This window comes from Lasiosphaeria miniovina (genome assembly GCF_030549165.1).
Source record: "Lasiosphaeria miniovina strain SMH2392-1A chromosome Unknown B0T26scaffold_3, whole genome shotgun sequence".
NCBI lineage: Eukaryota > Fungi > Ascomycota > Sordariomycetes > Sordariales > Lasiosphaeriaceae > Lasiosphaeria > Lasiosphaeria miniovina.
The window spans coordinates 5,149,275-5,164,099 of NW_026848222.1; the positions used below are offsets into that span (position 1 = coordinate 5,149,275).

General features: G+C 55.7%; 4 protein-coding genes across 4 annotated transcripts; all 4 read left to right on the forward strand.

Moving 5' to 3' along the window:
* Positions 1-684: 684 nt before the first annotated feature.
* On the forward strand, positions 685-1,651 carry B0T26DRAFT_674738 (uncharacterized protein; the record flags this gene model as incomplete). The annotated part of the gene is made up of 2 exons (XM_060439746.1): positions 685-967; positions 1,128-1,651. The coding sequence occupies 2 exons, from the start codon at positions 685-687 to the stop codon at positions 1,649-1,651; spliced, it is 807 nt and encodes a 268-aa protein (XP_060299049.1).
* A 3,181-nt stretch (positions 1,652-4,832) lies between these two features.
* B0T26DRAFT_643843 (Chloroperoxidase) lies at positions 4,833-5,786 on the forward strand (the record flags this gene model as incomplete). Its single annotated transcript, XM_060437577.1, has 3 exons — positions 4,833-4,944; positions 5,064-5,609; positions 5,680-5,786. 3 exons carry the CDS (start codon positions 4,833-4,835, stop codon positions 5,784-5,786), a joined length of 765 nt encoding a protein of 254 aa, XP_060299050.1.
* Positions 5,787-7,930: 2,144 nt separating this feature from the next.
* On the forward strand, positions 7,931-10,039 carry B0T26DRAFT_640862 (uncharacterized protein; the record flags this gene model as incomplete). The annotated part of the gene is made up of 1 exon (XM_060437276.1): positions 7,931-10,039. The coding sequence occupies one exon, from the start codon at positions 7,931-7,933 to the stop codon at positions 10,037-10,039; it is 2,109 nt and encodes a 702-aa protein (XP_060299051.1).
* Positions 10,040-11,818: 1,779 nt separating this feature from the next.
* Positions 11,819-13,805, forward strand: B0T26DRAFT_640945 (uncharacterized protein; the record flags this gene model as incomplete). The annotated part of the gene is made up of 4 exons (XM_060437282.1): positions 11,819-12,298; positions 12,404-12,693; positions 12,754-13,397; positions 13,462-13,805. 4 exons carry the CDS (start codon positions 11,819-11,821, stop codon positions 13,803-13,805), a joined length of 1,758 nt encoding a protein of 585 aa, XP_060299052.1.
* Between the last annotated feature and the right edge of the window lie 1,020 nt (positions 13,806-14,825).

Sequence of the window (14,825 nt, forward strand, 5' to 3'; positions counted from 1 at the left end):
GCCGTTTATATCTCCCGCCGCCCACTATCACGACGGATCTACACTAGAACTGGTTCTAATTAGTTGGGTTGGTAACGGAAAGCAAGCTTTTCCGTCTCACGAGACATATGACTCCCAACAGCCAACTCGATATACTCGGACCCCTGCACATCCCGACGGGAGTGGGCACGTCTAACTCTACTAGTCAGGTTGGATACACGTGGAATTACACATGTCTCGCATTCCTCGGCACTGTGAGCGGCTAAGGGAGTCGATTTTCGTTGGTCTTTGTGCCGGAACCGGCCAATCCAACATCTATCCATCACCTGAAAATCCAGAACTCAAATCTTGGCTCTGATGTGACGCAGCACTGGGAGTCTACCATCTAGAACGTGGCGGTGCTTGACATGACACGCAAGCTCGCCGCAATCCAAGCCGTGAAGATTTGACAAAGGAAGGTGCCAATAGCATACTGATTTCCCTGACGCGCTGGTCTTTGTACAGGCTCAGGTCGATCTTGATGCAGAGCATCCAGCGCGATCTCGATTTTCGGGAAAATGACCATGGCTAGCCGCGAAAACTCGTCTTTCAACGAACGTAACGACACGGCCGTGACTTCCAACACCGGGCTCGATTTCTCCCGCCAAGAGTCAGCAAAATGGCCGCAATCGAATTCCCGGCGCAGAGGAGCCGTGGAAGAAGAAAATGCGTGACGACCTCATCGCCTGCCTGCAACGCGAAGAGCCGACCGGCTCTGGGCAGAAAGGCGCGGCATTCGCCAACGAATTCGCTCGGGCCTCCCAAGCGGCCGTTGACGAAACCCAGGCACCATTCCACTTCTCAGTTCCCGAGAAGGCCTGGGGCATCCTCTTGCTGGACATTGCTACCCACATCCTGCCGGATCATCCGTGGCAGACCGCCGTGCTGGTGGCCCTGGGCAACCTCAAGCAGCGGGCCGAGCTTATCCACGACAGATGGAAGTTGGTGAGTGGGTACACTATCACATGGGGAAAGCTCTTGATCTGAAGTCGGCAATACTACGTCAGCCCAAAATAGGGAACAGCCCGGTGGAACCAACTCCCCGGCTTGAGGGACAAGATTGGCGACATATACAGAGAGCGCCGCGAGTTAATAACTGGGATTCTTAGGATATCTATTATCGTTCACGCATAACAAAGGCTACGGCGAGATCGATCTCGACGCCGCCAACCCGGCAACGCGGGAGCCCCTCCAGAACCTCTTGGAGCGCGGCACCACCATGTGGCAGCCCGACTGCTGGGACGACGTCACGGGGACGTTCCGCGGCCGCGGCGACCGCGACAGGGCAGCCCACGACGCCAAGCTGTGGGTGGCCACCGAGTGGCTGGCGCACTGCGCCAGCCCGATCCTCGCCACGGCCTCGATCGAGCACCGGGCGTGGGTGAAGTGGAAGCGCGGCCTGGCTACCGAGGCCGTAGCCCGCGTTGGCGATGATGACATTTCCAAGCGCATTGCCTGGGCTCTTGCGGCTATGGATGCTGCCGAGGCTGAGGCCGGCGTCTTTCCTGGCGCCGATGACGGTGATGACGACGATGATGATGATGATAGTACTTACCAGCCGCCGCAACAGCAGCAGCAGGGTTGGCTCGCGGGGGTTTGGAGTTTGATGTCACGTTTCCTGCCTGATGAATAAATAACTATCAACTGGTTAATAGCTGGCTGTTTCTATGTTGTCTTTTTAACTAATTGACCCCTTTATTCTTTTTAATAGTCCCCAGAATCTGTGGCAATCAAAGAATGAGCACAGTCCTTTGCTGAAGCCATCTCACATGAGAGCCTATTCTATAACACCAGACAGAATGGGGTATGAGCACGTGGTACGGATAGTTAATACCTATCTAATTACCTATCTGGGCACCGGAAGTAAGTACGAATAGCTGAGACGCCTTTAGCTAATTAGAAATCAAACGAGCGGGGGAACTGCCCAAGGTAATTATATAATCCAATCGTACGGCTCGTCATACACACGCACGCACGGCCGGCCAGAGCACAGCCCATTGGCTACAATGCTTCTATCTCCCTATGCACACAGTTCATGTACGCACATAATATGTGAAAGGAATCCTGCCTGCCAGATTCGGTCCCGGGCGCCAGGGTGTCTTAATTATTAGATTCAGACCCCATACAATCATGTCTGTCATGATGTTTAATTCTATTTGCCGCCGCCGCCGATCTCATTCTCTGCTTTGTATCTTCCAGGCAAACTATCATCGTTGTCGTCATAATCATCGCCATCGTGCTTCTTTGAACATGGAGGGCATCATTACTCGTGCTCAGTATTGAACTGCGGGCGGTGATTTACATAGATGACTGGAGCGCCTAATTCCTTACTTCATCATAGCTAGTAGCAAGATGATTTGTACGTGGTATGTTTTAGTGTACCCAATGACGTGTGGCTGTGTGTGGAGGCGGGCGTGCTACGGAGCCGAGGCTAGAAAAAAAAGATAGGTAAGGAATGACAAACACTGGAACACGCGGCTAACTTGGCCGCCCGCTCTCCCAGATAGCCGGCTCCCCCTTCGTGGCGGCCCTGTCGAGTAAATCTTGGTAACTCAGAATCAAGAGTCAAGGGGTGGGGTTTGGGGAAGGAAGGGAATGGGAAGGGAAGGGGATGGGAAGGGAAGGGGATGGGAAGGGAAGGGGATGGGAAGGGAAGGGGATGGGAAGGGAAGTGGATGGGAAAGGAAGGGGATGGGAAGGGAAGTGGATGGGAAAGGAAGGGGATGGGAAGGGAAGGGGACAGGCACGGGGGTGGTGTGTGCTACCTCGGAATCCCTGGAGAGGGTGAGGGTCCAAACCGCCAAGACGTCACACGTGCCATCCACAGTTGGGACTTCTGGGAGAGTCCTGTGTGGGCAGCGAGTCGATCGCGGAGCGTAGGTATCTTAGGGAGCTTCCTGATGCGTCCGGCACTAGGTCCGGTATCACCGAATGGGGAGGAGGAGTGGCTTGCTAGGGCTGGAGTGGAGGAGATTGAGAGGAGGGAGGGGCGGCGAGACGGACGGATGGTGCCCCGACGGAGAGAACAAAAGTTCCCGAGAGCAGCGGAGCAATGATCCTCCTCCTCGATCAAAGCCCCGTGCCCCCGACATTTCCGAGCGGGAAAATTATTGGAAAATCAAATCCCCCCCTCCCCTTCGGAGCCCCGTTATAGTCACACGCATGTGGGGATAGACCCGGGGCGCAGGGAAAATGAAATGTACTAGAATGAGGTTAAGTTAAGTGGGTGGGCCAGGAAAAGGCAGGGAATGTCGCGTTCGGATGGCGACCTGACTCGTGCGGCACACGACATGGCTGATTCCCTGACTCCCTAGCCCCCTGGGAAAGCTGAAAGAGGCATGGCCTAGCAGACCCACCCACCCAAGAGCAGTCAGGCCTACCTGCCAAGAACCCCACCCAGGCGGGAGTGGCCGTGGTAGTGGCCGTGGCCTTCCCATCTAACTTAAGTAGGTACCGTGGGCTCTTGCCCCGTCCCGGCAAGCGGCAGGCGGCAAGGGGGGAAGGGGCATCGCAGGTAAAGTTCTGATGTGAGTGCGTATTCGCCAATGCATGGAACAAACACAAACCGGAGAACACGAGGTCAGAAATGGGGGAAAGACATGCAAAACACCGGCAAGTGGATCATTTCCTTCTTCAGAGCGTCGATGCTGTTTGGTCGGCTTTCGTGTGCGGTGGGGGGGGCCCGCCAAAGCAGTCAACAGCTGGCCGGCCCTCGGCAGGCAAAGAGCTCCATGATTCTACACACATAGTAAATATAGAGCACCATTCCGGATGAGGAGGGCCACAACGAAGTTGCCTGAATTGCTCAACAGGCAAGCTCGGTGAGACATTTGTCACTTACTCAGCCCAGGGCCCCAGGACCACTTTTCCTGCCATCGGTTCCTTGAAGCAGGGCGGAGCTGCCGTGGCTGGCTAGCTTCGAGTCAGCTTGGTTGGCAGGCGTACATTCCCTGACTCGCAGCGCAACCCCTGTCAAAAGTAGGGGTCTAGGCCAAGAAAACCAAAGGCGACCCCAAAAATTAAAGTCAAGATCTCACAATGCTTGGCGTGCTTGTGGGGCTTGGCAAGCGCATCTTACACACAGTCTCACCTACATATCGCAACGGCTTCAAGCTCCCGCTAGTTTGATCGTGCCGCTACTTTATTTACTCTCCGATATGTCGTCAACCTGGAGTCCCTGGTCTCGAGACAATAATGGGGTATAATTGTCGTCCGATGCCCTTCCAAGGCCCCTCCAGCTGCGAATTCAAGTTTCTAGTCACCCACAACTGCAGCGTCGCTCTCGGGACCCGGGACGTGCTGGCGAGCGGTCGTGCAACTGGATGCAATCTCGAGAATTTGATGAGCGGTAGCATCGCGCTGGGATATTGATTTGGAATTGTCGCCAAGTGTCGACTGATCGGGACCGTAGACATGCTGCGGCCGCCAGAACGCGCAAGAGGACGACGTCCTTGAGGAGAGCCGGTGATAGATATGCTCAGGAAAGGAGATACCCGAGTGTCACTGCATAAACTTGCTAGATGTGAAATCAAATCAAAGTTGGCCACGACGGTGTTGCTGCTATTTGAAATTCCCCCTCATGTTGGCGAATACGGCCTCTCAGACTCCGCTGTCGAGGGCGATACGCTCTAGGGCTGAGTCTTTTTCGTCGTGCACCCGAATACGCGCCGTTTTCGTCCTTCTTGATGCGTATACCTCGAGACTCTAGTTCTTATATATATCTCAAGATTGATGCTTGTACCGATCGGATGCGCTAGGATTCTTTAGCTCGATCCTTCAAACGATCTGTAAACGCCACCAACAACCCGCCGGCCATGAAACTTTGTTTGTTCGTCGAGGCAGGCCTCATTGGCCTCGCCGCTGCCGGGCCGTGGGGCAATCCCGAGCCAAAAGGCCATGAATATCACCCAGTCAGACCAGGGGATAGTTAGTCTCTCCTTGTTTCTTGTTTTGGAATCTTGAGGCCCGGTCCAGCAAGGCCAACAGACCAACAAGAACAACCTTCGGCCCTCGGAAAGCAAACTGACCTCGTCGCATATTCGCAGGTCGCTCCCCTTGCCCTGGCCTCAACGTCCTGGCCAGTCACGGCTTCCTCCCTCGCTCGGGGAAGAACATCGACAAGGAAGCGGTCAGATCGGCCGTATCAGCAGCTTACAACTATGAGCACACCACGTTTGACAGCGCCTTCGACGATGCCGTCAACTTCAAACTGACGACGACGGGGAACGCGTCGACCTTCAACCTAGCCGACTTGGCAGCGCACGACAAGGTCGAATTCGACGGCTCCCTGTCGCGTAACGATTTTTATTTCGGCGATGACCTGCACTTTTCCCCCGTCATCTGGGCCACCACGGCAAAGCGGCTGGGTCTCTACAAGACCGGTCCCACCGAGCAGGACAAGTACATCACCATCGAGGTGGCAGCCAAGGCCCGCGCAGCACGCGTGAAGGATGCCATGGCTGCCAACCCCAATTTCAACGCCTCAGTCAATCAGATGAGGGGAAGCCCCGGCACGACGGCGCTCTTTCTGACAACCTTGTGGGATGACAAGGCCGGCGGGGCGCCGAAAGCGTGGGTCAAGGCTTGGTTCGGTAGGTTCTGTCTTGACTTCCTCTCTGACTACACACTGGGCAATGCTGATGGTGTGATTGGGACAAACAGAGGAAGAGCGCCTCGCGTATAAAGAGGGATACACCTTCCCTGCAGTGCAGAGGAACGGTACCACCATCGGTGATAACTTCCAAAAGATCCTAGCGGTGCCGGTTTAGATGGCGGCCGGAAATGCTCCATCTGCCCGAGCCGATGTCCGGTGATCAAGAGCCTCGCAAGAAGGCGGAGGACGCAAGACAGACTCGGTTCTGGAACTTGTAGCCCAAGTTTGGCACTTGTTGGTGTAGTCCACGGGGCCTGAGTGATGGATAGTCGGTCCATGTCGACAGCCTAGCATGATTAGAATTTAGCTTCTTGTGGTCGTCGACCTTCCAGGTGTTGTCACTGTTTCTTCGGCCAGCGATACACTTTGCCAAGATTGTGACGACCAACTGCCACCGCAGATGAGAGAATGCCTGTCCCTCGCGTTGTCAAGACACTTTGCAACGGCCCATTAGAACAATCGTGAACATGTATGGATCGGGAATTCGGCGAGGACCATAAGGGACAGGGACCGGGATTGACCTCGAAGGCCGGCCGAGGTCCTCCTCGGCCTTGATAGATCATTTTTTCGCCGTCTCCAGACCGACGCCATAAAACACGAAAGGACGAGACCTGAAGGTGATGCAAATACTCCCCTGCTTCCTCGCTGTAGATTCTTGCCTGGCATTTGTAGGATTGTCGTCCTAGATGTGGTATCAGGTTCTTTTTCTTCCCATGGGCGGCCGGACGAAGTGGTGAAAGCCCCGAAGAGACGAATGTCGGCTTTACTGACTAAGAAGCGAGAGGGAAGGTGGTAGTGACGTCAGAGGCTAAGCAGAAATGTTGAACTCGGGTGACATGGAAGTGAGGCGGATGCCGTGATTGTTTTCGATTCAGACGTCGACCGCTTAATTTAGCAGCAACGAGAACCATCCGCTGCTCTCCAAGTCGAACATCAGCAGAATGTCCCACGGCCTGTTCCGCCAGCGTCTGCTTCGCTCATTGTCAAACGTCATCGTATTTGTCGGGCTTGTTGTCGTGTCGTTCAAGTTCGCACTCGTTGTGCGGCGGGATTCTAGTTGTGACATAAATGGTGGAAGTCGGCCATCGCCATCGCCATGCCAGTCACAAAACTATCTTGCGCAGATCCAGAAACAAGCATGATCGGGTACGCCGGAGCAGTGCTGGCAAAATATTTATTGAGTTTCGAGAACGCTGGTAAAGCTAACCTAACACTCCCGCTCCTAATGAGCACCGATGTTGAGCGGAAAATTGCAACGTGACTGTGGGTGCGGCGTGGTTCCAGGCCGCTGAGTCGCACGCCAGTACCATTCGAAGCGCAAATGTGTGGTTTCTCGAGAAGGTGGCATGCAGCATCTGTTAGTAGTATCCTTGTCCCACACGACGACGTAGGGACTTCTTACCTGAGGGGAAAAAAGAGTGGTGAAGCCTCGTCCTCAACAGGATAATCGTGAATCGAATTGTACGGCCCGCCCGAGAGCAAGGCCGCACGCTGCGTATTGCACTAAAGTGATTTGCCCACAAGCTTCGTAATGGCCCTCCCAGAGGAACCTGAAAAGGAAACTGCAAGCAGCTCCTCCCAGGCCCTGCTTTTCTGATGCCAATTACAGCCGCGAGTTCGCGACAGGCCGTCACCGGCAGAGCTCGCGACCCGCCGAGACGCCCGCGGACGAGCGAAGCGGCGGACGAACTTTGTTGAAGCAGATTCTCCGAATTTCTCATATGCCAGGAAAATGAGAGGCTGCTCGCGCAGTCTCTCCGTGTGTAGCATAGAAACGCAGCGTTGAAGAGGACGAGGCTTCACGCAACAAAAAAGAGGAGGAAGAGAGGAGCTAGCTCGGAAATTTTTATTTCATTCGCGTTCAAAGTGGGGCTAGCTCTTTCGCGGCGAAATGCCTAGCTGCTGACCCTGCTTCCTAACAGGTAAAGGCGGTGTGCAGTGCGGTGTGGAGCTGACGCTGAATGGGAAGGGGCAGCTGACGACAACCTATAGGGGGTGACTCGCATCAGCCGAACCACAACTTGAATCAGTCTCTAATAAAGCTGCACTTCCTCTTTCTCTCCTTCTATTTCTGAAGCAAAAACGCGAGCCAAGTATTTGCTCGGAAATATGCGCTGTTGCTGTAGAAATTAGGTAACTGCCCAGTACCTTGCCACTCATCCACTAACACAGTTACAGTCACGGTCACAGTCAGAAGAAGACTGGGAACAGAAAACAGGAAGAAAAAAAAAGGTATTAATGCATCCAGTCCCGCACTATATGGAAACACACGGCAATGGATTGGCCGGCCTTGTATTTGACAACAGCGGCCAGGGCCCTCTCCGAGTTCCTGGCTTTGTGAACTTCCCCGTCACTGTGGAGCGGACTCCGCGCGAGCGCTTTGCCCATGGCGTCCTCGACTGGTCCCAACCGCGGCTGCTGGCGTGCGAGGTCGCCATGCTGCGGCTCATGAACGCCATCACCGACAAGCCGGACTGGCACACGCATGTCTTTGACGAGCGCGTCGTGGCCGAGTGGGCGAGGACCGAGACCACCATCGGGCCGTGGCCTGATCATGACATTAGCCGCCTGGCCTGGGAGTGGTGTATTTCCGAGCTGCGGGACAAGGCCCACGCCTTCGCTCAGACCAACTGTGTCACCGCTCTTGACTCGGCTGCTGGCGTCTGCAAGTCCACCATACCTACTGGCCTGCTAGAGGAGCTTCAAACGCGGGCCGCTCCGCTCCATGTCGAGGGGAGCAGCAATGGTGGTAATGATGGCGAAGACCTACCCGATGCCCCCAACTACAACCACCAACAAAGACAAGACATCGTAGACCCCAGCCTTTTCCCCTTGGTGTATGGGCGGAGTCTTGTTCTCGCCGACGGAGGCTACACTGGCCACCGCATGTTTGCCGCGAGCGGCCAAGTGAGCACAGCGCCGGCTCTGCAGCACCACCGCTACCCCATGCCCCCGCCCTTGAACAGGTCGCTGCGCTTCGCACTTGTTCGCGGAATTGAGGTCGGAAGTCCCTGGTTTTCGCGCCGGTTTCAGTGGCTACCGTTTGAAGTTAGCTTCGATGAGGTGATGAAGACGGCTTCCACAAGCCTCGCCCCTAACGTCGCCATCGGATCGTACATTAACAACCTACACCCGGTATCCCACAAGTCCCTTTACGAAACCATTGAGAAGCTCGTATCCTTATCCATCGAGCCTTGGAACCAGGTCCTTGTTCACTGCGGGCCTGGACGCTTGCCGCCGCGCATTAAAACTTATGGTGTCCTCTGGTCCCCTCTTACGCCAAATGAAGTGGAAGACATTTGCTCACGGGCACGAGGTAACAAGGCACTCCATGACACTTTCATTCCGGCAGTCCGGGAATATTTGCACCTGGATCTTTTCTTCAACCGTCCAGAGGTGCTAGCCTATCTGCCCACAGCCTGGGTCCCACCATCTCAAACATTCGGGCCGGACAGCTTACGATTCCGGCAGGCCTCGAGATTTGGCTTGAGGCACTGGCTGCTACCCGAGCCAGGAATCTCTTTTACGTACCAGGAGTGGAAACAAGGCAAGGCCGGTACAGCTATTGTTCCTAAAAGGGAAACACGCATCCGAGGTGGCGTCATGACCCCAGAGCCAGATCATGAGCTTTACAACGTCTCCCTCCAAGATAGCTTTCCGGGGGGGTTCCAGGTGATTCTGCGCATGGGAAGCATAGAACTGACCCGAGGACGCCCACATGAAGACGAGGACGCCAACATTCACGACTGGCACCTTGACGGTTTGCTAAACGAGCACATTGTCGCCACGAGCATGGTCTACTTTGACAGCGTCAACGTGACTCAGCTGTCAGGCGCCCTGTCCTTCCGCGTCGAGGCCAGCCTCGATTCATCCAAGCACCACTACGAGAGTGGGCGCTTCGATACGCTTGCACATATCTACGGCCTCGATCCTAGGGACCTCGGCCGCAGGCGCGCTGGTGGTGGCAAGGCGCTGCAGGAGCTCGGCACCATCGCCATGGCGGACGGCCGCCTCCTCGCCTATCCCAACGTGCTGCAGCACAAGATAGAACCGTGTGCACTGCTCGACCCGTCGAGGCCCGGGCGCCGCCGCTTTCTTGCTCTCCATCTCGTCGACCCCCACTACCGGGTCTGTTCGACGCACAACGTCCCGCCCCAGCAGCACGACTGGTGGGCGGCCGCCGGTCCCGCCAAGATCGACTGGTCCCGCCACGGCCTGCCCCAGGAAGTGGTCGATCAGATCGTCGACCTAGTCGACGAGTGGCCGATAGGGATCGGCGAGGCCCACAGCCTCCGGGGCGAGCTACTCGAGGAGCACATCCTAGCAACCGAGGGCGTGCAGCACGGGGTGGGGCGGTATAACTTCTAGTGGTAGTACGTTGGCAGGCATTTCGTTTTCTTTTGTGTGTGACTTTCGAAGGTAATGTTTGACGTCTCAAGGTAAATGCCTGTCGATCATGCCCAACTCTATAGCATACATGCCTAGGAGGCATACCTGGTCCTGCGGCAGGCATATCTCGCTCTACGGCAGGCATATCCAGTCATGTAGCAGGCCACGAAAGGCCCGTGGTTTTATAGGTAGGCTCGGAAGCCCTGGCGGCCACGCCTCTTTACGGTTTGTTTTCTGGTAAGAGGGATATGTATCGCTTTAGCAAGCACCTAAGGTAGAGTTCATGCTTTTTATGTTCTTCAGCCCATGCCGACCTTGGTATGGAAGCTAGTCATTTTAAGCAATTTTCGCCCATGCCGGCCCAGCCGCGTCTTGAAAGCTATCCCCAGAAAGATACGAGACGGAAACGGGGGTGAGGAGACGTGGTGTGGAGCGGCGCTGTTTGTGCCTTTGCCCCTTTTTGTCTGGGGCTTACTCCGTACCAAGAAACCACAAGACTTAGGGGCTTGTTAAATAAACAAAAAACTGATTCGGTATTTTCGGGCTGTTTCATCGCTAGGTCTTCTCTGCTCCCTCGGGGGCTCGCCGAGAAATAGAGTAGACGTCCATGATCTTGGGATTGGTTTGTAGCCATGGACGTATTTATATGCATACCCGAACCAGATGACGATAAGTAGGGAAGAAATGTCCGCTTGGAACACAATGGCCAAACACTTCTCCTTTTTGCTTGTTTTGGTCGGCCTTCGCGTCTACACCGGCAAGTCCATCGGCTTTCGTCGGTGAACCGGAAGCGGGTGAAACGGAGCACTCCCCGCCTCCAGTGGTCCACTCGCTTCCCCGCAGACGTTGGCGGGGCGTTACCACTGTCACAGGCCTGAGTCGGGGAAACCGCGCTGGAGCCGGACATGGGCACCTATAAAGCCAGGCAAGGCAGGGCAGTATTTGGATCTGCACCCTGTCTCGCTCGTCTTGGATGGGCAAGTTCCGAGGAAGTTGGAGAGGATGGAGATGGAGCCCGGACAACTGGAAGCTGTATTTTGGTCTGGGACCACTTTAGAACTAAAGTAGAACTAGAATGTCTCTTCTCTTCCCCTTTTATTTTCGCATCTCTTCTTCTTGCTCTTGCCATCTCTAACACACACACACATTCTCTCTCTCTCTCTCTCCAAGTCTTGCATTGTTGTTAGGTATTCGTAGGTACGGTATTTGCTGTCCAATCATTGTCTCTCCCGCACCTTTTTGGGGCAAAGGTCGGGCCGCCAGTACAATTCCTGGTCCAAGACAACTTCGCTCGGCTTGTGCAGCTGCGCATCATCTCACATCCCGCACCGTGCATCGCGGATCCATTGACAGGCTCGGCTATCTCGCCAGCCGCTGCATTGAACGGCAGTGTGAGGGAGACAGAGGACGACGGTGGCTGGCAACCACATCACCATCATCATTGCCATTATTATCATCATCGGCACCGCCATCGGCATCACTGGTGACGCGCTGTTTGCCCTCTCCCTCTCCCTCTCTTCGCCCTCTCCCTCTCTTCGCCCTCTCCCTCTCTTCGCCCTCTCCCTCTCTTCGCCCTCTCCCTCTCTTCGCCCTCTTCCTCTCTTCGCCCTCTCCCTCTCTTCGCCCTCTCCCTCTCTTCGCCCTCTCCCTCTCTTCGCCCTCTCCCTCTCTTCGCCCTCTCCCTCTCTTCGCCCTCGCCCTCCTGCTCGGCAGCATCTGGCCTGGAAAACAAGCGCTCGCCTCTTTTCACACGCCGCCATGTCTAGGGCATCGTCGAGGCTGAGGAACGTGCTGGGCCACCTCATGGGCCACCAGCAGCCGTCACAACTGCCGCACCACCTTTCCCAGCTCTCGCCGACCTTCTTCCTTGAGCGGGCCGCCGCCATCGAGCCCAACGCCGAGGCCGTCTACCATGTCACGGCCAACGGCAAGGTCCTGCGCCGCTCCTACATGGAGCTGGCCGACCGCGCCCGCGGCCTCGCCTACTTCCTGCGCAGGAACAAGTACTCGCGCGTCGGCCTGCTCGCCCCAAACACGCCCGCCTTCCTCGAGTCCGTCTACGGCATAGTGGCCGCCGGCGGCGTCATCGTCCCGGCCAACATCCGCCTCAAGCCTGAAGACATTGCCTACATCTTTGACTTTGCCGAGGTCGACTGCATCATCGCCGACGCCGAGTACAAGGGCTTGCTCGATGCATACCTGAAGGACCACCCCAGTATCCCCGTCATTGTCGATACCGTACGTGTTTTTTGCCCTCTTTTTTTCCCGTTTTTGCCCCCTTTTCGCTCTTCCGTCCAATGTGGTACCAGTCATAGTCAAAGATAACAACTGACACACGCAAAGGACACGGACGCCACCGAGGGTGTGCTATCCGGTCCCTTTGATGATGCCGTGCTCGAGGGCCTCGTCCTGGACCGAGAGACTGGCAGCAAGGGCTGGGCAGATCTGCAATCACAAACAGTTGCCAACGAGGACGACATGATTGCCATCCCCTTCACCTCGGGCACCACGAGCAAGCCCAAGGGCGTCGTGTACACCCACCGTGGCGCCTACCTCGCCACCCTAGCCAACGTGGTCGAGTCAGGGCTGAACCTCCCCAACGGGAGGTGTAAGTACCTCTGGACGCTTCCCATGTACGTCGGTCTTGTTCTGCTTACCCCTGACACTGTCTGCTAATCATTTGGCGGCTTCAGGTTTCACGCTGTGGGGTGGACATTCCCCTGGGCTGTCTGCGCTGTACGTGGCATCCACGTCTGCCTGCGCAAGATCGACTACCCGCTGATTTGGAAGCTGCTCAAGGATGAGGGCATCACGCACTTCAACGCGGCGCCGACTGTCAACACGCTGCTGTGCGCGGCAGCCGAGGCCTCGCCGCTGCCGCAGCCCGTGCGCGTCACGGTGGCCGCCAGCCCGCCCACGGCACACCTCTTCGAGCAGATGATGGATCTGAACCTGATCCCCGTCCACGTGTACGGGCTGACGGAGACCTACGGTCCCATCACGCGTGGATACGTGCTGCCCGAGTGGGAGTCGCTGCCTCGACACGAGAGGTTTGCCAAGATGGCGCGCCAGGGCCACGGCTTCGTCACGAGCCTGCCCGCGCGCATCATCAAGCCCGACCTGCCTGAGGGCGTGCTCGTCGACGTGGCCCGCGACGGCAAGGAGATTGGCGAGATCGTCTTCACCGGCAACATCTGCGCCAAGGGCTACTACAAGGACCCCGAGGCCACCCGCAAGCTGTTTGCCGGGGGTGCCCTGCACTCGGGCGACCTAGCCGTGCACCACCCCGACGGCAGCATCCAGATCCAGGACCGCGCCAAGGACATCATCATTTCTGGTAAGCCAGTCATTGTTATCTGAAACAGCATCAGACACACAAAACTGACCCAAGAAACTCGCAGGTGGCGAAAACATCAGCTCCGTCGCCCTCGAGAGCATGCTGGTCGAGCACCCCGACGTGCTCGAGGCCGGCGTCGTGGCGGTGCCTGACTCGCACTGGGGCGAGCGTCCCAAGGCCTACCTGACGGTCAAGAAGGCCAAGCAGAAGCAAGAGGGCGGCGACGCGCTGCTGCCACAGCGCGTCATCGACTGGGCCCGCCACCAGAGCGCCATCTCTAGCTTCATGGTGCCCCGCGAGGTCGAGATCGTCCGCGAGCTGCCTAAGACGAGCACCGGCAAGATCAAGAAAAACGTCCTGCGCGAGTGGGCCAAGCACGGCACCCCGCCCGACATGCTCGTCGAGTGAGTGTGTCAGTTTTTTTTTTATGTTTGTTTGGTTACGAAAGGATGGGGGCGGAGCGTGCAATTTCCTTTCTTTTCTTTGCTATTTCTTTTACATGTACATAGACAAGTACCTACGCATCACGGGATCTAAATTCCTGGCTTTCTGGATATCTCAACGCGGCAGGGCGGAGACAGAGAACGAGAGAGTTGGACGGGGGATGCATTCATCAGAGGCGTAGGGTTGGTGTTGGTCTGGGAAGCGAGCGAGCATGTTTTGCGTCTACCAGCAAGGACTGAGTCTTGGATTGGAAAAGTAGGGGGAAAGGGAAAAGGGATATAATTTCATGTTTCAACACATCAAACTTTGGAACCGGGCTGTCGTGGCATTATTCGAGAGGGAGAGTCTGCGTATGAGTCACTCCTCTGTATCCTCTCTCTGGTGGATCATACACGCATATATAACAGTAGGAAAAAAACTTCAATAAAGCATCTATCCATCCATTCGTCCATCCACTTCGCAGCCACGCAGTCCTTTATGAACCCACTCTACGCTATCCTAGGTTCATATGGGTTAACCCAGGTTATTATCGGGATCGACCTTACGTATTAGGGAAAAGAAGCAAGAAGCTCAAATTCAGCCTATTTGAGCCGAATATTAATTATCTTACTATACTTTCTTTCTTTTTTTTCTCTTTTTTTCTTTTTTTAATATCTTTTTTACTTTCGAAAGCTTCGCTTCTTCCTACGGCCCTATATCACTCCTAACTTGGGCCATCCGGGTATTTTCATCAAACCATCCACCGCTTAAGCTCCTTTTTTCTTCTTCTGTTCTTCTAGGGTTGTGGGTGTCTGCGCAACTCACATCGTCCCCCTGTATATGACATGACACGACATGACTCATAATATCTACCCCCATGCGGCTGTCCAACAAGCGGTTCAGTTACACAGGTGGCGGGAAGGCCTAGCAAAAGTTCCGATCTCTAGTGGGACAGAAAGATTGACAGACAGCAGCCCTGAGCCCGAGCGTCCAAAGCAAACCTCA